Source organism: Salmo salar, chromosome 18 (genome assembly GCF_965601325.2).
Source record: "Salmo salar chromosome 18, fSalSal1, whole genome shotgun sequence".
Classification (NCBI taxonomy): domain Eukaryota; kingdom Metazoa; phylum Chordata; class Actinopteri; order Salmoniformes; family Salmonidae; genus Salmo; species Salmo salar.
The window spans coordinates 89,050,877-89,074,344 of NC_138308.1; the positions used below are offsets into that span (position 1 = coordinate 89,050,877).

Below are 23,468 nucleotides of genomic sequence, written 5' to 3' on the forward strand. Positions count from 1 at the left end.
TGAGAGGGAGATAGAAACCAGAGAGTTCTGATGGTCATAGTGATGAGAGTTACCATGTGTCCTGAGAGGGAGATAGAAACCAGAGAGTTCTGATGGTCATAGTGATGAGAGTTACCATGTGTCCTGAGAGGGAGAAAGAAACCAGAGAGTTCTGATGGTCATAGTGATGAGAGTTACCATGTGTCCTGAGAGGGAGATAGAAACCAGAGAGTTCTGATGGTCATAGTGATGAGAGTTACCATGTGTCCTGAGAGGGAGAAAGAAACCAGAGAGTTCTGATGGTCATAGTGATGAGAGTTACCATGTGTCCTGAGAGGGAGATAGAAACCAGAGAGTTCTGATGGTCATAGTGATGAGAGTTACCATGTGTCCTGAGAGGGAGAAAGAAACCAGAGAGTTCTGATGGTCATAGTGATGAGAGTTACCATGTGTCCTGAGAGGGAGATAGAAACCAGAGAGTTCTGATGGTCATAGTGATGAGAGTTACCATGTGTCCTGAGAGGGAGATAGAAACCAGAGAGTTCTGATGGTCATAGTGATGAGAGTTACCATGTGTCCTGAGAGGGAGATAGAAACCAGAGAGTTCTGATGGTCATAGTGATGAGAGTTACCATGTGTCCTGAGAGGGAGATAGAAACCAGAGAGTTCTGATGGTCATAGTGATGAGAGTTACCATGTGTCCTGAGAGGGAGATAGAAACCAGAGAGTTCTGATGGTCATAGTGATGAGAGTTACCATGTGTCCTGAGAGGGAGATAGAAACCAGAGAGTTCTGATGGTCATAGTGATGAGAGTTACCATGTGTCCTGAGAGGGAGATAGAAACCAGAGAGTTCTGATGGTCATAGTGATGAGAGTTACCATGTGTCCTGAGAGGGAGAAAGAAACCAGAGAGTTCTGATGGTCATAGTGATGAGAGAGTTACCATGTGTCCTGAGAGGGAGATAGAAACCAGAGAGTTACCATGTGTCCTGAGAGGGAGATAGAAACCAGAGAGTTCTGATGGTCATAGTGATGAGAGTTACCATGTGTCCTGAGAGGGAGATAGAAACCAGAGAGTTCTGATGGTCATAGTGATGAGAGTTACCATGTGTCCTGAGAGGGAGATAGAAACCAGAGAGTTCTGATGGTCATAGTGATGAGAGTTACCATGTGTCCTGAGAGGGAGATAGAAACCAGAGAGTTCTGATGGTCATAGTGATGAGAGTTACCATGTGTCCTGAAAGGGAGATAGAAACCAGAGAGTTCTGATGGTCATAGTGATGAGAGAGTTACCATGTGTCCTGAGAGGGAGATAGAAACCAGAGAGTTCTGATGGTCATAGTGATGAGAGTTACCATGTGTCCTGAGAGGGAGATAGAAACCAGAGAGTTCTGATGGTCATAGTGATGAGAGTTACCATGTGTCCTGAGAGGGAGATAGAAACCAGAGAGTTACCATGTGTCCTGAGAGGGAGATAGAAACCAGAGAGTTACCATGTGTCCTGAGAGGGAGATAGAAACCAGAGAGTTACCATGTGTCCTGAGAGGGAGATAGAAACCAGAGAGTTCTGATGGTCATAGTGATGAGAGTTACCATGTGTCCTGAGAGGGAGATAGAAACCAGAGAGGTGAATGGTTCCTCTACCATCATAGAGATGGAGGAGTTACACTAGCCTGGTCCCAGACCTGTTTGTGTTATTTTTCTCAACTCCATTGACTGGTGTCATTGCCAAGCCAAACTATTGTAGCTTTATGGTTGGTGTAACAATACTGCCACCTAGTGTTAGCAATAATGTAGTAAAGTTAAAATGGTTATTCCAGCAAACTTCAAATCATTAGAATAGTACACAACGCAGAACAGAACAATCAGGTTGAGGGTCAGTGGCCAAAAGCCCGCGAACAGGAATATTCCAAGTTCAGACAGAAGGGGGGAGTCAGATCGCCAGGAACTTTACTTTTGGTTTCTCATTTTAATTGTTGCGCTACTGGTGACGCCTGTTGATGTTAGGTAGGCAGCTACAGTAGGTGAATGATGTTAACATCTTCAGGTTTTGTTTCATTAAATGTATTTTATTTTATCTGGGTGCTTACGTCACCTACTAACACCCTGGTACTACGCATAGCTCCCGCTCTCCTCAGTCTGAGAAAACACTGAGAGAGAAAGGTACGGGTTGCAGATTACTCCTTTGTAGAAGTCCGTAACGTGAAATAAATAAACGTCCCAAGGTTAATGCTGTAGATATTGTTATAAGGGGATGTGATACTATCGAAACACGTAACTTTCAGAGTTTTATTGTTGTTATTAATATAGTTACAGAGTGCTAAAAGTGTTGCTAGCTAGCATGACTTTCTTTCTGTGATGCAGACGGCTAGCTGAGCTGCCGACTAGTGATGGTGTTGCATTATGGGGGATGTAGTTTTTGACCTCTAAGGCGATTATACGTTGTAACTTGTTTGTGTTGCAGTGGTTTTGTACATGAGTTGTTGTATTTTGCTACTATCAACACTGAAAGCACCTAGCAATGTATTGGGGATGTGAGACAGGATATGTGTTTTACCTTTCTTCATGCTCCTGTGTAGAACAACTTGTCAGGTGGTGCATTGGAGACTGATGTGTTCCTGTCCTGTCTTTTCATAATACTATTGCAGGTATGGTTCTATTGTCTAAGAATTAAGATTATACATTCTTTGTATTAAGGACTGGTTATTATTTTATACTATACATTATGGCTTTATGTATGAGTGTGATTGTGAGAGTCTGAGAAAACACAGAGAGAAAGAACAACTTGTCAGGTGGTGCATTGGAGACTGATGTGTTCCTGTCCTGTCTTTTCATAATACTATTGCAGATCAACATAAAAGCCTAAAAGACAGCCGTGGTGTCGCTCTTCATTTCTTGGTTCTCCTGTGGTGCATAAGAAACCCGCTACAATAAGATCAGTGCCATCTTCCTATTGTATTATTACGGTGCTGTAGCAATATGGAGTATTCTGAACAGACAAACACACACAGAAGAAATACACAAAAAATTAGGGGTTCAACAACGGTTCTTCTAAGATATTCTAAGTTCTTCAAAGAACTTTAGGTTTATTGGCACTGAAAATTGCCCCCAAAAGGTTCTTCCAAGAACCCAATAGGAGGTGGGGTTAATCGAGGAACCTCCTTAGTTGGTGGTGGTTCTTGCAGGAACCTAACTGCCCAACTGAAACATTTAGATTTGAAAGGACAGCAGGTTCAGGCACTTAACTGAAAAATGTAAAGATCTCAATTTAAGGTAAGTTTTGATCTAAATGTATCTTGTTTTATGATGATACCATCTATCTTTTCATATTTGTGAAAATCTTTCTAAAACAGAACCTGGACACAATTCAATGGATATCAATCAACAAAGAGGTAAGAATATGTAGGCTGTAATAATATGTTGAAGGCTAGCTGTATTGGGTGCAGATGATATGTATGCTATAAGAATATGTTGAAGGCTAGCTGTATTGGGTGCAGATGATAATATGTATGCTATAAGAACATGTTGAAGGCTAGCTGTATTGGGTGCAGATAATAATATGTATGCTATAAGAATATGTTGAAGGCTAGCTGTATTGGGTGCAGATGATATGTATGCTATAAGAATATGTTGAAGGCTAGCTGTATTGGGTGCAGATGATAATATGTATGCTATAAGAACATGTTGAAGGCTAGCTGTATTGGGTGCAGATGATATGTATGCTATAAGAACATGTTGAAGGCTAGCTGTATTGGGTGCAGATGATAATATGTATGCTATAAGAACATGTTGAAGGCTAGCTGTATTGGGTGCAGATGATATGTATGCTATAAGAATATGTTGAAGGCTAGCTGTATTGGGTGCAGATGATAATATGTATGCTATAAGAACATGTTGAAGGCTAGCTGTATTGGGTGCAGATAATAATATGTATGCTATAAGAATATGTTGAAGGCTAGCTGTATTGGGTGCAGATGATAATATGTATGCTATACGAACATGTTGAAGGCTAGCTGTATTGGGTGCAGATGACTGAACTGCTCACTTTTGTGTCTGTGTCTGCAGTTATACAGACGAGGAGGCATACAAAGCTATGTTATGCAGATCACATTTACCATCCTCCTCCCTTACCTCTTCAATGAATATCCCATAGGCCTCTACATTATGGTCAAGGTACGGGTTGAAAACCATAATCAAAACAGTTTTTCATTCACCATAAAAACCAAGGTATGAATACTGTTGTGTGCATGTTTTGTTAACCTCTATGGGCAAGGCGGGACGAATTCGTCCCACCTACGTAACAGCCACCTGAATTCAGTGGCGCGATTTTTGAATCGTTTGAAATACTATTATTTCAATTTCTCAAACATATGACTATTTTACAGCTATTTAAAGACAAGACTCTCCTTAATCTAACCACACTGTCCGATTTCAAAAAGGCTTTACAACGAAAGCAAAACATTAGATTATGTCAGGAGAGTGCCCAGCCAGAAATAATCAGACACCCATTTTTCAAGCTAGCATATAATGTCACAAAAACCCAAACCACAGCTAAATGCAGCACTAACCTTTTATGATCTTCATCAGATGACACACCTAGGACATTATGTTATACAATACATGCATGTCTGTTCAATCAAGTTCATATTTATATCAAAAAACAGCTTTTTACATTAGCATGTGACGTTCAGAAAAAGCAAACTTCCGGGGAATTTACTAACAGTTTGCTAAATTACTCACGATAAACGTTCACAAAAAGCATAACAATTATTTTAAGAATTATAGATACATTACTCCTCTATGCACTCGATATGTCCGATTTTAAAATAGCTTTTCGGATTAAGCACATTTTGCAATATTCTAAGTACATAGCCCAGCCATCACGGCTAGCTATTTAGACACCCGGCAAGATTAGCCTTAACCAAAATCCTATTTCCTATAAGAAAAATGTTCTTACCTTTCCTGTTCTTCGTCAGAATGCACTCCCAGGACTTCTACTTCAATAACAAATGTAGGTTTGGTCCCAAATAATCCATCGTTATATCCAAATATCCTCTGTTTTGTTTGTGCGTTCTAGACACTATACGAATGGTAAATAACGGTCGCACGCATGGCGCATGGCGTGACAAAAAATGTCTAAATATTCCATTACCGTACTTCGAAGCATGTCAACCGCTGTTTAAAACCAATTTTTATGCCATTTATCTCGTAGAAAAGCGATAATATTCCGACCGGGAATCTGCAATAAGCTAAACAGCCGAATGAAATTTCTCCACGGGGGCGAATCGTGCACGCGCCTCATTCAATGGTCCTCTGATCGGCCACTTGGATAAGGCGATAATCTGTTTCAGCCAGAGGCTGCCTCGTCATCGTTCAGGTTTTTCCCGGGTTCTGAGAGCCTATTGGAGCCCTGGGAATTGTCACGTTACAGCTAAGATCCTTACTCTTCAATAAACAGATGCAAGACGCACGACTCCTTGTCAGACAGGCCACTTCCTGCATGAAACCTTGTCAGGTTTTTGCCTGCCATAGGAGTTCTGTTATACTCACAGACACCATTCAAACAGTTTTAGAAACTTTAGGGTGTTTTCTATCCAAACCTGAACAATAATATGCATATTCTAGCTTCTGAGTTGGTGTAGGAGGCAGTTAAAAATGGGCACATATTTTTTCCAAAATTCTCAATACTGCCCCCTAGCCCAAACAGGTTAATCATCTGTATAATAACTTTTTGGGGGGATTCACAAACTTCACCCTGCCTACACCTCTGATGAATATAACAGGAAACCTGTTCTATTACCATGCACTGCAAAATCATTCTGGCTATGGATACGGAGAACATCAACACATTAACATCAACACGCCAGAGGATAAACCCATTGGACTTGGGGGTTTGCTGGGAGTTTACCTCATATTTAGAAGGTTTTAAATTCTACTTTGACATTTAAATCATAATAAACTTGACAACTTAACTATTGTTTCATTGTTGTTAATAACAATAATTTATAAGGGAGGGGTTGTTCAAAAATTAACCCCAAAAGGTTCTTCGAGGATCCATTAAAAGGGATTCTTTGAAGAACCCTTTTAAATGGTTCTTTGAACTTATAGGGGTTCCCCCGCAGTTTCAATTTGAAGAACCCCTAAAGCAGGGGTGCCCAACCAGTCGATCGTGCGATGATTATACATCTACTAAAATTCAGCCACACAAATCAATGCCTATAATCTCTTTCTGTTTTAACGTTCGACAGTCCTCCATTCACAGCAATGTCTGAAAAGTCACGTGATTTACATAAAAGATGGTCAGTCCCTGCCCACTTATTCACGTATGCCAAGTTGGCGCGGTCAGATGCCGTCCGCCTACTCCAAGTTGAGGTCACGGTGATGCCAGGCAGGTAGCTAGCTTTGTAGCCAGATTCGTTCTTAAGTTGTTCTTAAGTCATGTGGTCGACAGCAGCAATAATGAGTGAAGGGAAGGATACAAAAATACAGAAAACGTATCATTTCCACAAGGAATGGAAGGAGGATTCTTTTTTCGTCTTGTCAAACTCAAAATGTGTGCGCCTCATCTGCTACAATAGCATCGCTATCCCAAGGAAAGGTAACATAGAACATTTTAAAACCACACACAAAACCCAGGAAAGACATTTTCCAGAAAAGACTGAATTACGAAGAAGAAAGGTACAGGAACAAAACAAAAATCCACTGGCAGCACAGCAGGCAATTTTCACAAGGCCTGTAACGGAAGGGAAGGCGGCAACCATATAGCATCTTATCGTGTGAGTCGCGTTCTTGCTAAACATAAAAAGTAATTCAAAGATGGGAAGATGATCAAGGAAATAGTTATTGAGGCTGCAGACTCGCTGTTTGGCGATTTTAAGATTAAGACTGAAATTATGGCTGCCGTCAATGACATTCAGTTGTCCAGAAATACGGTGACAAGAAGATGTGAGGGAATAGTGGACAACCTCGAGGATCAACTGAAGAAGGATACTGACAACTGCGAGTGTTATTCCCTCCAGTTTGATGAGTCCACAGATATGGTAGATGTGGCACAGTTATGCATTTTCATCAGAATGCTATTTGACAACATGAGTACAAAGGAGGAATTACTCGCCATTTTGCCACTGAAAGGACATACAAGGGGCGAAGATATTTTCAAGCTTTTATGGAGTTTGCTAAAAAATCCAACGGCCCTTTTGTAAGCTTGTCTCCATTACTACCGATGGGGCACCCACTATGGTAGGCCGCATTAGTGGGTTCATTGCATTGTGCGAACGAGATGATTCTTTCCCGGATTCTCTTAGTTATCACTGCGTAATTCATCAGGAAGCTTTGTGCAGGAAGATGTTAAACATGAAAGAGGTGATGGATGTTGCGATGAAGAATGTGTGTCCTATTCGAGGAAGAAGCCTACAGCGGAGGCTATTTCACGCTCACTTAGAAGAGACTGAAGCGGAGCACACAGACCTGCTGCTGCACACGGATGTGCGATGGCTGAGCTGAGGGACATTTTTAGGGAGATTCAGTGAGTTATTGCCTGAAATCAAGGAGTTTCTCAAGGTCTCCAAACATGCAGAATATGCACAGCTAGAGGACACACAGTGGCTCCTGGATTTATCTTTTCTCACTGACCTAACTTACATGTTTAATGAATTGAATGTAGAACTGCATGGAAAAGGCAAACATGTAATCGACATGATCAGCTCTGTGAACACTTTTAAATGCAAACTACAACTGCTCACAAGAAAGCTGCAACATGAGGACCTGCACTTCTTTCAACATTCAGAACCTGAACGTCAGGGCAAGGACACAGCACAGCTTGACAGAGCACGTTATGTGGAGCAAGTCCAGAGCATCTTATCTGAGTTTGACAGTCGTTCCACTGACGTTGCATCACTGGAGCCTATTGCCACTTATATGTGCTTTCTGTTTGGCACAGACATAAATGTGGAAGTCATTGCCTCCGAAATAGGATCACTTTTTTCAGTTGGACACAACTATAGCAGAAAATGACATTCAGCTGTAATCCAGGGCAACCACTGAGATGAAGGAAGAGTTCTGGGAGCTGCTGCTAGAGGAGAAGTATCCCAACATAAGAAGATGTGCTCTCAACTTATCAGCCCTTTTTGGATCAACCTACCTCTGTGAGTCTGCATTTCCTCACATGAAGATAATAAAGTCCAAGTACATATGTACTATGTCTGATGACCACCTTGTGGCCTGCATGAGACCTGCAACAAGCTGCTACAGCCCTGACTAGGAAAAACTACTTGGCTCCACCCAATGCCTAAAGTCACACTAAGGTAGGAAATTAAATTAGTTGAACTTATTTGTGGAAAACATGTTATTGGTCCACATTATATTTGGGTATCAGAGCGGTTGGTCCATACTCAGTGGTGTGTTGCGTTTCATACATTTTATTGGTTGGTTTAGATTCAGAGACTGGTCGATCTCATCAGGCTGGCAAATGAAAAAGTAGATCTCCCGTCAAAGAAGGTTGGGCCACACCTGCCCTAAAGGATACTAGGAACCTTTACTTTTTAGACTGTATGCACACAGACATGCAATATGAACAACAGGCAAATAATATTTACCGGAATTGAGCTAAAGTTCAAATCTGGGATAATTTCTGTTCCTTAATGATATTAGCAGTTCACTCAATCTTAAACCTGATTAACGTTCAACTGTCTTACCCTTCACTAACTACAATACCTGTTCTAACTCTGTCGCGTCAGCAACAAAACCGACATGCCTGCAACTGTAGCGTGGTTCGTTCTGCGTTGTGTACTTTTATTTAGGACACTGCCACAACTGGAATTCTGATGGTTGAATCATTTTTATTCGACCTGCACACGAAGAGACAACACACAATATGTTAGCCCTCGGTGCAGTCACAGCTCTCGAGCACATAGCAACTCACTGAAACACGGTCCCAAATACTCCCGAGTTACAATAGGTACCCTAATTAGCGAGCTTGGTGAAAGTTGTTAACATAAATCTTTATAATTGTCCACATTGTAACAAAACCTATAGTTGCGTAACAGCACTTTATGTAACTTTACCACAGTTTTATATTGACAAATTACGGCGCCAAGGACAACATACCTTGCTAGTTGAAGGTCCGGCAAAAGAGAACGATAAAAGGGTACGGATAACCCGCGATGGACCAAACCAAAATATACAAACTTTTACAATTGGGTGTATTTTCAATATAGATATCAAAAAATGTTTGTACACCGAAAAATAACATTAACTATGCTGCTGTAATTAAATAAAGAAAACACATTGAATTATTATTATTGTTATTAACTTATTAACATCCCCTCTTGACCTGGCCTACTTGAACTGTCCTTGTGTGCAACTTGGTGCATAATCTAGGGGAACAACGTCACTCTACTACACTGGCTACGGATAGCAGGCAGTAGTAACCTGTGCCTGCAGTACCTAGTGACAGTCAACAGGGACACACTTCGTCAGGGACCCAACTAGCAACTGCAGGCAGAAGTGATCTAATACGGGTCAGAACCATCCCAGATATCTGGAATAGTTTGCAGACTATCAGCTGGTTATAGCTGCTATCAACAACAGAAGTTTTTAAGCTTTTCACACCGCTGGCCAGCAAACTACTATGAATTGTTTTTGGAAGACAGTGTTAATCGCTTTTTATGTGTTTTTCTACGTTGCGGAATCCTCCGTGCTTCCTTCAATTACAGTCGTTTTGAATGAGACTGTCACACTCCCCTTCTCTGGATCATGTCACGGCGATGATCGAATGGAAGCATCGCTATGAGAGTGAATCAGCAGGTGTTACACACACCACGGTCGCTACACTGTACCAAGGAGATTTCACACCTGGAGTGGGCTTTGAGAACAGGGTTAAACACGGGGATGGAGACCTCTATCTCAACATCACCTCTGTTGTATTTAATGACATGGGGTGGTTTGACTGTCACTGTGGTAAGACTCAAGAAGATGTAAAAGTTGTAGTTTTAGCCCCCATTGTTGTAGGCCAACCTGCTTACATTGGATCTAATTTTCTACTCAACTTCTATGGCTTAACTAATAAACAAACTCCTGACAGTGAGGTAAACGTCTACTGCGAAAAGAATGAACAGACTGTTCTGAATGTCACGGCAGGGAATATAATCTATGGCCCTCGGTTTGAGAACTGGGATTCTGGGTCCAACGATGATTACAGACAGGGACACATTTCCCTCCCCCTCACTGACCTACGCCGTTCTGATCAGGGGACATACCAGTGTTTCTTCGGCCCTGACCACCAGAGAGGAAATCCAGAAGCTGTTACTGTCACTCCCAAAGAGAAGCACTGTGACGACACAGGAAGGCCAACAATGGTGGTGGTGGTTGTTTTGGTGTTCATCCTAGCTGCTGCTATTTTCTATTTTCTTGGAGGTAAATATAATGAAACAATGGCTGCGTGGTTTAAAGGGAAGTGTTCAAGATCTCAGTTCAGTCCCTGTCCAGAAGGTGAACAGGGTGGGGAGCATCTCTCTGTCACCATAAGTGAAAGTGAATCAGAGACAGAAGAAGACAGGACTGGGACAAGGACATGTTGTGTCCCCTTTGCACCTGCTTGTATCATCAGAACCCTGTTAGAACCTCCCTCTACACCAGGCCTTGTTACCAAGGCTACTGATGGACCTCCCTCTACCCCAGGCCTTGTTACCAAGGCTACTGATGGACCTCCCTCTACTCCAGGCCTTGTTACCAATGGTACTGATGGACCTCCCTCTACCCCAGGCCTTGTTACCAAGGCTACTAATGGACCTCCCTCTACTCCAGGCCTTGTTACCAAGGCTACTGATGGACCTCCCTCTACCCCAGGCCTTGTTACCAAGGCTACTGATGGACCTCCCTCTAATGTCTATTTCAGGAGTGTTTCCTGTCTCCAATTTGTTTAATAAAAATGTTTAACTTAAACGTTTTGGTAGTTCAGTATGTATTTTGTACATGATCAATTCATTTTCCACATCAAATGATGGATACATACCTCAAATGTTATTCCACAAGATACAGACACAAAACGACTGAATCAATTGTTAAACTATATGGTTTACAATATGTGATGATGGATGCTATGATTGACATAGCAAAAAAAAAACAACATAATATTAGAAATAACTATTCATAAATGTTAAATGTAACTATGCTGCATGACGTAAACTACAAAGAGGAAATGCTAAATAAAATACAGCAAACATTTATGTTTAGTTCAAAGACACACTATAAAAGGTAATACTCAGTAGTTCATATTGTACTTGACTTGGTGATGGAAGAGGGAAACATGACACATCCCTTTTATATGCATTACATTCCCATGCAACTCTACACTAGCCTGATCCCAGAACAGTTTGTGTTCTCATTATGAAGACGTGACATGACAGTTCCATTCAGGAGTTGGTAAGAGATCAGAAACAGACTGACACCCAGGATAACTCTACACACTGTTAGATTTTTGTTCCTTGTAAGATTCCACACAACAGTTAAAGCCTGATTCATTATTAGGGACATTTTCTACTAGTGTGGGAGAAACGGACTTGACTTAAAATGGTAAGAATGGAAATAAAACAAAAATATTGACTTTGCATGAGGATTTGACCCTGTAGGGTAAATCATTTAACAAATGGGGCCTTTTCAAAACAATAAACAGAAAGAGAAGAAACAAAATACAAGTAAATAATTTCACACACAAAAAAAAACTATAGCAATCTACAGCTTGTTACTCCACACAACACAGAAAAATACATATTGTGGCAACATTAGCAAAAAGGTCCATAATGCAACAGTTTCTTCATATAGAGCTGAATACTGTCAACTAAATTGGACATGAAAAGTTATGAAACTGCATGTAAGAAATGTACAGTATCAGTCAAAAGGTTAAACACACCTACTCATTCCAATTTTTTTATTTTCTTTTACTATTTTCTACATTGTAGAATAATAGTGAAGACAAACTATGAAATAACACATATGGAATCATATGGTAACCAAAAAAGTGTTAAACAAATCAAAATATATTTTATATTTGAGATTCTTCAAAGCAGCCACCCTTTGCTTTGACAGCTTTGAACACTCTTGAATAAAAAAAATATAAACTCTTGAATGAGTAGGTGTTTCCAATCTTTTGACTGGTACTGAATATTTTCGTTTTTTGACGGTTATGCTTTAAAAGCTGTCAGTATTCCTGAAAGAAGAAGATGGTCACGTCACTGGTCGATATTTGGTCAATTTAGTCAAACGAATGAATGACACATGAAGTGATGTGCATTCTCATGCATAACTGGCCATAGTGAGAAAATGTTCAAAAAAAATAACATATAACACACATACATAAGTGCAGGAAATGAAGACTGCAGCTGCATCCATGGCTGAGTCCAGATTCTCCGCCCTTCTCCCGAAGTGTGCACTTGCACACTTTCTCGTATGGATTTCACAAAGGTTGAATCTAGCCAACACTTACACCACTCCTATGCTTTTAATCCATAAAAAGGGGAGTGTGCAAGTGCACACTTCTAGACAAGGGTGGATAACCAGAATGTAGCCCAAGCCAACTTTCACCCTCTGTCCATCCACCCCTCCCTCAGTGTACCAGCTCCAGCTGGCTGGCGGAGAAGGGCAGCACCCCGCTGACGTAGTAAGCGATGCCCAGAGAGAGCAAGGCGATGACCACCAGCAGTAGCAGCACCCTCCAGAAGCCCAGGTCCTCCACAAACTCCTGCCAGGTGGTCCTGAAGCTGGACAGGACTCCCTCCCTGTTCTGGAGGTCGGGGTTCAGCAGGGAGTGGCTCTCCATTGCACTGACAGGAAGAAAAAGAAGTAGCCCAGTGTCAGCTTACATGCCATTACTTGATTTTAAATAGGAGAGATAGACAGGAGAGACAGATAGATGGTACACAAGTACATAGGGCGTAGGGGTCGGTTTGGGATGGAACCCCCTTGTGTTGGAGAGATAGGACAGATAGATATATAGGAGAGACAGATATATAGGAGAGATAGATAAACTCAGCAAAAAAAGAAACGTCCCCTTTTCAGGACCCTGTCTTTCAAAGATAATTCGTAAAAATCCAAATAACTTCACAGATAAAGATTGTAAAGGGTTTAAACACTGTTTCCCATGCTTGTTCAATGAACCATAAACAATTAATGAACATGCACCTGTGGAACGGTCATTAAGACACTAACAGCTTACAGACGGTAGGCAATTAAGGTCACAGTTATGAAAACTTAGGACACTAAAGAGGCCTTTCTACTGACTCTGAAAAACACCAAAAGAAAGATGCCCAGGGTCCCTGCTCATCTGCGTGAACGTGCCTTAGGTATGCTGCAAGGAGGCATGAGGACTGCAGATGTGGCCAGGGCAATAAATTGCAATGTCTGTACTGTGAGACACCTAAGACAGCGCTACAGGGAGACAGGACGGACAGCTGATCGTACTCGCAGTGGCAGACCACGTGTAACAACACCTGCACAGGATCGGTACATCCAAACATCACACCTGTGGGACAGGTACAGGATGGCAACAACAACTGCCCGAGTTACACCAGGAACGCACAATCCCTCCATCAGTGCTCAGACTGTCCGCAATAGGCTGAGAGAGGCTGGACTGAAGGCTTGTATGCCTGTTGTAAGGCAGGTCCTCACCAGACATCACCAGCAACAACGACGCCTATGGGCAGAAACCCACCGTCACTGGACCAGACAGGACTGGCAAAAAGTGCTCTTCAGACGAGTCATGGTTTTGTCTCACCAGGGGTGATGGTGGATTCGCGTTTATCGTCGAAGGAATGAGCGTTACACAGAGGCCTGTACCCTGGAGCAGGATCGATTTGGAGGTGGAGGGTCCGTCATGGTCTGGGGCGTTGTGTCACAGCATCATCGGACTGAGCTTGTTGTCATTGCAGGCAATCTCAACGCTGTGCGTTACAGGGAAGACATCCTGCTCCCTCATGTGGTACCCTTCCTACAGGTTCATACTGACATTACCCTCCAGCATGACAATGCCACCAGCCATACTGCTCGTTCTGTGCGTGATTTCCTGCAAGACAGGAATGTCAGTGTTCTGCAATGGCCAGCGAAGAGCCCGGATCTCAATCCCATTGAGCACGTCTAGGACCTGTTGGATCGGAGGGTGAGGGCTAGGGCCATTCCCCCCAGAAATGTCCGGGAACTTGCAGGTGCCTTGGTGGAAGAGTGGGGTAACATCTCACTGCAAGAACTGGCAAATCTGGTGCAGTCCATGGGGAGGAGATGCACTGGAGTACTTAATGCAGCTGGTGGCCACGCCAGATACTGACTGTTACTTTTGACCCCCCTTTGTTCAGGGACAAATTATTCAATTTCTGTTAGTCACATGTCTGTGGAACTTGTTCAGTTTATGTCTCAGTTGTTGAATCTTGTTATGTTCATACAAATATTTACACATGTTAAGTTTGCTGAAAATAAACGCAGTTGACAGTGAGAGGACGTTTCTTTTTTTGCTGAGTTAAGATAGGAGAGATAGGTAGGTTTCCAGCTTAGAGTGGGTGTAACAGAGTTAATATCGTGCCATTAGTGAGCTCCACAGCTCGAAATGTCACCAATCACGTCGCTGAATTGCTAGCTTTTCGGAGGCGCAAAATTGTCAAGCGGGCAGTTAAGTGTGTTGGCGAGGCAGAGTACGCGACATCAAGTACCAGTAAGGACTTGTGAGTGAGGGAACTATACTGTTAAGCAGCATAGTAATGCCTGTAACATAGACTCCCCTCCACTTCCTTCCCTGTCCTCCCCATCTTCCGCACCTCTCTCATTCACTCCCCCACCCCTCTCCTCACCTCTCGCTCTCAGCCATCTGCATGGTCTCCAGTTTGGAGTGGGCTCCCCTGTTGAATCCTTTCAGCTCCTGTTCCTCCAGGCCCTCCAGCAGGCGGATAGCGTCCTTGTTCACCCCGCGCCTCTTGGCCAGCACCAGAGGAGTGGACCCGTTGTTGTTACTGGGAGAGAGAAACACACAATGTAGCATGATAATGTTCAAACAAGGGTCCAACCAGTGTTTGAGAAACACATTGACACTATGGGGGGTGGACTGTTGGACCAATGTGTATATTTGAAAAACCTAACAGGGTGACCTAAAATATATATATAGAACCCCCTAACCCTGCTTTTACCCCTCAGTCAAAGCCCCTCTCAGGCCCCAAGCCAACTGTAAAACAGTCTCTACTCCCCCTCACTCCCTTCCAGGCCCTCCCAACCCCAGCCCCTCTCTCACCAGATGTCTATCTTGAGACCGTTGGACACCAGGAACTGGATGGTATCCACGTGTCCACAGAGGTGTAGCGCCGTGTTTCCCTGGTAGTCTGTAGCCAGGAGGTCCGCCCCAAACTTATGGAGAAAACAACAGATGTCCACGTTCCCCCTGGCGGCCGCTAGGTGCAGGCCGGTTCGTCCTCGGTTGTCCCGTATGTTGGGGTCACAGCCCGTCTCCAGGAGCCGCTTGGCGAAAAGCAGGTCCCCGTCGATGCAGGCCTGCAGTTAGTGATTTGCCATTATTTAACCAGGTAAGTCATTGAGAACACATTTTCTTTCACGATAACGTCCCGGGATGAGTTAAATTAATTAGTTGATTGATTGATTCTGTATTGATTCAGAGAATAAGGGAATTGATTAACAGACCCTAGCAAACTTAAACTTTAAATCGATTCTGAAGAACTGTGAGCACACCGTAGCAAAACGTTTTGCAACCGAAACAAGAGTTTCTAATTGGACAAATTCCGGTAGGTCCATCCCTGCTTGCTTCTGTTTGGTTCCTACACTGTTGCACAATACCACACCGAACCCTAGACCCTACACACCTGTGGAGATCTGAGAGGATTTCACAGGTGTCGTCAATATGGTGAAACTTCCATCTAACCTACCAGAGGGCAAGTGAAGCTACTACCAGATTGCTTACGCTTGTCAAATCCTCACAGACCTCCACAAGTAAATAGGGCGTAGGGGTGGATTTGGGATGGAACCCCCTTGTGTTGGACTCAACCCCGCCAGGAGCAGGGGAGCAGATGTTAGGGTTGTCAAATCACATGCGCCGAATAAAACAAGTGTGGAATTTACAGTGAAATGCTTAGTTACGAGCACTTACCTAACAATGCAGAGTTAAAAAGTACAACAAATTTGCAAACAAAAAAAAGGGAAATAGTATCACAATAAAATAACAATAACAACGCTACTTGTAGAGAGGCTATGTGTAGGGCTAGGCATCTCCCTACCTGGAGCAGGGGAACAGAGGCTATGTGTAGGGCTAGGCATCTCCCCTACCTGGAGCAGGGGAACAGAGGCTATGTGTAGGGCTCGGCATCTCCCTACCTGGAGCAGGGGAACAGAGGCTATGTGTAGGGCTAGGCATCTCCCCTACCTGGAGCAGGGGAACAGAGGCTATGTGTAGGGCTCGGCATCTCCCCTACCTGGAGCAGGGGAACAGAGGCTATGTGTAGGGCTAGGCATCTCCCTACCTGGAGCAGGGGAACAGAGGCTATGTGTAGGGCTAGGCATCTCCCCTACCTGGAGCAGGGGAACAGAGGCTATGTGTAGGGCTCGGCATCTCCCTACCTGGAGCAGGGGAACAGAGGCTATGTGTAGGGCTAGGCATCTCCCTACCTGGAGCAGGGGAACAGAGGCTATGTGTAGGGCTCGGCATCTCCCCTACCTGGAGCAGGGGAACAGAGGCTATGTGTAGGGCTCGGCATCTCCCCTACCTGGAGCAGGGGAACAGAGGCTATGTGTAGGGCTAGGCATCTCCCTACCTGGAGCAGGGGAACAGAGGCTATGTGTAGGGCTCGGCATCTCCCCTACCTGGAGCAGGGGAACAGAGGCTATGTGTAGGGCTAGGCATCTCCCCTACCTGGAGCAGTGGAACAGAGGCTATGTGTAGGGCTAGGCATCTCCCTACCTGGAGCAGGGGAACAGAGGCTATGTGTAGGGCTCGGCATCTCCCCTACCTGGAGCAGGGGAACAGAGGCTATGTGTAGGGCTAGGCATCTCCCCTACCTGGAGCAGGGGAACAGAGGCTATGTGTAGGGCTAGGCATCTCCCTACCTGGAGCAGGGGAACAGAGGCTATGTGTAGGGCTCGGCATCTCCCCTACCTGGAGCAGGGGAACAGGCTATGTGTAGGGCTCGGCATCTCCCCTACCTGGAGCAGGGGAACAGAGGCTATGTGTAGGGCTCGGCATCTCCCTACCTGGAGCAGGGGAACAGAGGCTATGTGTAGGGCTAGGCATCTCCCCTACCTGGAGCAGGGGAACAGAGGCTATGTGTAGGGCTAGGCATCTCCCCTACCTGGAGCAGGGGAACAGAGGCTATGTGTAGGGCTCGGCATCTCCCTACCTGGAGCAGGGGAACAGAGGCTATGTGTAGGGCTCGGCATCTCCCTACCTGGAGCAGGGGAACAGAGGCTATGTGTAGGGCTAGGCATCTCCCATACCTGGAGCAGGGGAACAGAGGCTATGTGTAGGGCTCGGCATCTCCCCTACCTGGAGCAGGGGAACAGAGGCTATGTGTAGGGCTAGGCATCTCCCCTACCTGGAGCAGGGGAACAGAGGCTATGTGTAGGGCTAGGCATCTCCCCTACCTGGAGCAGGGGAACAGAGGCTATGTGTAGGGCTAGGCATCTCCCTACCTGGAGCAGGGGAACAGAGGCTATGTGTAGGGCTCGGCATCTCCCTACCTGGAGCAGGGGAACAGAGGCTATGTGTAGGGCTCGGCATCTCCCTACCTGGAGCAGGGGAACAGAGGTTATGTGTAGGGCTAGGCATCTCCCCTACCTGGAGCAGGGGAACAGAGGCTATGTGTAGGGCTCGGCATCTCCCCTACCTGGAGCAGGGGAACGGAGGTCTGCCACGAGTCATTGATGAAGACATAGGACATGTCCGAGTGGGTGTCCGAAAATTCCAGCGTACCTGAAGGGGGGATAGGGAGGAAGGGAAGGGGAGGAAGAAGAGGAGGAGGAAGGCAGAGAGGGAGGAAATTGAGAAAAGATAGTCCTAACCAATAAAACTATGTACAGTGCCTTCAGGAAGTAATTACACCCCTTGGCTTTCCCACAATATGTGTTACAGGCCTACACACAATACCCAATAATGTCAAAGTGGAACTGTATGTAGAAATTTTCTACCAATTAAATAAAAATGAAAAACTGAAATGTCTTGAATCAATAAGTATTCAACTCCTTTGTTATAGCAAGCCTAAATACATTCAGCAGTAAAAATCTGCCTAACAAGTCACTTAAGTTGCATGGACTCCCTCTTGAATGACTACCTCATCTCTGTACCCTACACATACAATTATCTGTAAGATCCCTCAGTCGAGCAGTGAATTTCAAACACAGATTCAACCACAAAGAACAGGGAGGTTTTCCAACGCCTCAAAGAAGGGCACCTATTGGTTGATGGGTAAAAATTTAAAAAAGCAGACATTGATTATCCATTTGAGCATGGTGAAGTTATTAACTACACTTTGGATGGTGTATCAATACACCCATTCACTACAAAGATAAAGGCGTTTTTCCTAACTCGGATGCCGGAAAGGGAAAAAACTTCTCAGGGATTTCACCATGAGGCCAATGGTGACTTTCAAACAGTTACAGAGTTTTATGACTGTGATAGGAGAAAATAGGCTGGATCAACAACATTGTAGTTACTTCACAATACTAACCTAAATGACAGAGTGAAAAGAATACAAAATATTCCAAAACATGCATCCTGTTTGCAAGAAGGCACTAAAGTAAAAGTGCAAAAAATGTGGAAAATAAATTAACTTTATGTCCTGAATACAAAGCGTTATGTTTAGGGCAAATCCAACACAACACATCACTGACTACCACGCTTCATATTTTCAAGCATGGTGGGGCTGCATCATGTTATGAGTACGCTTGTCGTTGGCAAGGGAGTTTTCTTTTTAGGATAAAAGGAAACGGAATAGAGCTAAGCACAGGCAAAATCCTAGAGGAAAACCTGGTTCAGTCTGATTTCCAACAGACACTGTGTCACGTCCTGACCCGTTTAGGGATTATTTGCTAGTGTATTTTGGTCAGGACGTGGCAGAGGGTATTTTGTTTATGTGTTTCGGGGTGGTGGTGTATGTAGTAGGGTGTTTGATTTATCATTTCCGGGTTTTGGTCTATGTTCTATGTTTTGGTATTTCTATGTTCTTTCTGGTTTGTTGTATTTCTATGTTTAGGTTGATGGGGGTTGAACTCTCAATTGGAGGCAGGTTCTTTCTCGTTGCCTCTGATTGAGAGTCCTATATGTGGGTAATTGTTTGGTTTGGTGTTGTGGGAGATTGTTTCTTGTTTTGCCTGTGTGAGCATGACAAGACTGTTTTGTTATTTTGGTGTTCTCTTTATTTAAAATAAATAACAAGATGAGCATCCACATTCCTGCTGCGTTTTGGTCCTCTATTCCCGACGACAGCCGTTACACACTGGGAGACAAATTCACCTTTCATCAGAAAAATAAACTAAAACACAAGGCCAAATATACACTGGAGCTGCTTACCAAGAGGACATGAAATGTTCCTGAGTTGCCTAGTTGAAGTTTTGCCTTAAATCGACTTGAAAATATATGGCAAGACAAGAAAATGGCTGTCTAGCAATAATCAACAACAAATTTGACAGAGGATGAAGAATACATTTAAAAAAAATACTGTGCAAATATTGTACAATCCAGGTGTGCATAGTTCTTAGAGACTTACCCAGAAAGACTAACATGTATTGACTCAGGGGTGTGAATACTTATGTAAATTAGATATTTCTGTATTTCATTTTCAATAAATTAGCACCCCCCAAAAAAACATCCACAAACATGTTTTTACTTTGACATTATGGGATATTGTGTGTTGATGGGTGAGACTTAAAAAATAAAAAATAAACTATTTGAAATTCAGGCTGTAACACAACATGTGTAATAAGTAAAGGGTGAGTCTTTGATCCACCTCTACGCAAACGACACCATTCTGTATATTTCTGGCTCTTCTTTGGACACTTAACGAGCTTCGACGCCATACAACACTTCTTCCATGATCTCCAACTGCTCTTAAATGCTAGTAAAGTGAAAAGCATGCTCGTCAACCGATCGCTGCCCGCACCTGCCCGCCTAGCATCAGTACTCTGGACGGTTCTGACTTAGAATATGTAGACAACTATAAATACCTAGATGTCTGGCTAGACTGTAAACTCTCCTTCGAGACTCATATCAAGCATCTCCAATTAAAAATTAAATCTAGAATCGGCTTCCTATTCCGCAACAAAGCATCCTTCAGTCATGCTGCCAAACATACCCTCGTAATACCGATCCTTGACTTTGGCGATGTCATTTACAAAATAGCCTCCAAGACTCAACTCAGCAAATTAGATGCAGTCTATCACAGTGCCATCCGTTTTGTCATCAATACCCCATATACTACCCACCACTGCGACCTGTATGCTCTCGTTGGCTGGTCCTCGCTACATATTCATCACCAAACCCACTGGCTCCAGGTCATCGATAAGTCTTTGCTAGATAAAGCTCCGCCTTAGCTCACTGGTCACCATAGCAACACCCACCAGTAGCACGCGCTCCAGCAGGTATATCTCACTGGTCATCCCCAAAGCCAACACCTCTTTGCTCGCCTTTCCTTCCAGTTCTCTGCTGCAAAATTGCAACAACCAAAAAATCACTGAAGCTGGAGACTTATATCTCCCTCACTAACTTTAAGCGTCAGCTGTCAGAGCAGCTTACCGATCGCTGCAGCTGTACACAGCCCATCGGCAAATAGCCCAGCACATCCAACCACCTACCTCATCCCCATATGTTTTTCTGCTCTTTTGCACACCAGTATTTCTACTTGCACATCCTTATCTGCACATATATCACTCCAGTGTAAATTGCTAAATTGTAATTACTTCGCCACCATTGGCCTATTTATTGCTTTACCTCCTTACTTCATTTGCACACACTGTATTCATATTTTCTATTGTGTTATTGACTGTACGTTTGTTTATTCCATGTGTAACTCTGTGTTGTTTTTGTCGCACTGCTTTGCTTTATCTTGGCCAGGTCGCAGTTGTAAATGATAACTTGTTCTCAACTAGCCTACCTGGTTAAATAAAGGTGAAATAAAAGGGGTATGAATACTCTCTTTAGGCACTGTAGCTAGAGCTAACACAAGGTAGGTAGCTAAGTTAGCTCTTATTACTGAAATGAGCAGAGCACTATTATTACCTAGTTAGATCCTTAAACTACGGTATTACAAAAGGCAAACCCTGAATAAAAGTTCGCTTGGCGTATAAGTAAACGTTTAACTGCGCATGCAGTGGATAGCCTGCTAGCTATCCAAGATACACAGATATACAGCTAGCTAGCTACTTCTTGCAAGATAAGCTAACAAAAAGATGCTAGCTAACGCACTCGTAATAACGTGACTATAAGCAATTATCGATCTTATCCAACACATTAAAACAGTCGGAAAGCATATTATAGCACATCTTCAGTTGTTGGTGATGATATTTACCTGTTAATGTGTTCCAAATCAGACGTCAAAATCCCCTTTTCTGCAAAACAGTGTTGTGGCGATGCTGAACAAGCTGAGATTTTACGACGACAGTTCGGCGCAGCCCGCTTTACGGCAGAGGGTGGCTCTCAGAATCGGACCAATCAATCTACATTTCCAGTAAGGCCTAACAGTAATCTTCTTATTATCTAAAGATCAATTTATTTAAAAAAATCAGTTGACCTTGCCAGACATGTCCAGCCATATAATGCATGATGGAATTCAACGTAAAACACGTACAATCTCCATGGCCATAATTTGTTTCACTGTGGAATTTAATTTTTATTAAAAAGGTAACCTTCACACTTGAAGGCAGTATAAATAATTTGCTATTTTGGTCAAGAATGACACGGTTTTGACAAACACTTTACCCTAAAAATATGTCAAATCAAATCACAATGTATTTAATTTTATTTAACAAGGTCTCAACACACTTTACAAAAAAAATGAATACAAACATTTTTAAATATAAAGATTGTTTTACCCATCCAGTGGAAGTCTTCAAAATGTCCCTCAACCTACAAGGGGTTTAAATCTATTGATGGTGTTGGTCATTGGTTGATGATCAAATATGACCAGGGACGGACTGGGACCAGAAATCAGCCATTTCCAACACACGCCCCATTTTCTCCTCGAGGCTCCCTTTATAAGCCAAATAATTATAATTTTGCACAAAACCACACCAATTTCAACAGGCCCAATGGAATTAAACAGGCCCAATGGGATTAAAATGAACAAGCCCATCTGGCATTTGCCCGAACTGCCCTTTGGCCAGTCTGCCTCCAAATGTGACTGCTGTGGCTTTCAGTGAAAGGATGAAGACAACAAAATGTGTGTTATCCCCTAAGTGTTATACTTTGTTGTCTTTTTTAAGCACACAGCAACTTCTGGGCTAAGTAACTACTGGGTTTGGTATGTTGCACACTTCAAATGTGGTAAATAAAATACATCAAACGACAGGTAATTACTTTGTAGCTTTTTACACTTAAAACAGTGTCGTTTACAGCTCAGACACGAGATGTATGTGGCAGGGTCTACAGACAATCACGGACTACAAAGGGAAAACCAGCCACGTCGCGGACACTGACATCTTGCTTCCGGACATGCTAAACACCTTCGCCCGCTTTGAGGATAACACAGTGCCACCGACGTGGCCTGCTACCAAGGACTGTGGGCTCTACTTCTCTGTGGCCGACATGAGTAAGGCTGCCGGCCCAGACGGCATCCCTAGCCGCGTCCTCAGAGCATGCGCAGACCAGCTGGCTGGAGTGTTTTACGGATATATTCAATCTCTACCTATCCCAGTCTGTTGTCCCCACATGCTTCAAGATGTCCACCATTATTCCTGTACCCAAGAAAGCAAAGGTAACTGAACTAAATGACTATCGCCCCGTTGCACTGACTTCGGTCATCATGAAGTGCTTTGAGAGGCTAGTTAAGGAACATATCACCTCTACCCTACCTGTCACCCTAGACCCACTTCAATTTGCTTACCGCCCCAATAGATCCACAGACGATGCAATCGCCATCGCACTGCACAATTCCCTATACCATCCGGAGAAGAGGAATACCTATGTAAGAATCCTGTTCATTGACTATAGCTCAGCATTCAACACCATAGTACATAAAATCAAACTTTATTTGTCACATGCACCGAATACAACATGTGTAGACTTTACCGTGAGCCCTTAACCAACAGTGAAGTTCAAGAAAGAGTTAAGAAAATACTTACCAAATAAAGTAAACAAATAATAAAAAGTAACACAATAAAATAACAATAATGAGGCTATATACAGGGGGTACAGATTAGTCAAGGTAATTTGTACATGTAAGTAGGGGTGAAGTGACTATGCATAGATAATAAACAGAGTAGCAGCAGTGTACAAAACAACTGGGCAGGGGGGTCAATGTAA

The 23,468-nt window shown here is 43.4% G+C and overlaps 1 protein-coding gene across 1 annotated transcript; it reads right to left on the reverse strand.

The window, feature by feature from the left end:
* Window positions 1-10,923: 10,923 nt before the first annotated feature.
* Window positions 10,924-21,624, reverse strand: LOC106591785 (ankyrin repeat domain-containing protein 46). The gene is made up of 5 exons (XM_045701563.2): window positions 21,517-21,624; window positions 17,842-17,927; window positions 15,246-15,502; window positions 14,812-14,970; window positions 10,924-12,798 (listed from the first exon to the last, which is right to left on the reverse strand). The coding sequence occupies exons 2-5, from the start codon at window positions 17,893-17,895 to the stop codon at window positions 12,582-12,584; spliced, it is 687 nt and encodes a 228-aa protein (XP_045557519.1). The 5' UTR covers window positions 17,896-17,927; window positions 21,517-21,624; the 3' UTR covers window positions 10,924-12,581.
* Between the last annotated feature and the right edge of the window lie 1,844 nt (window positions 21,625-23,468).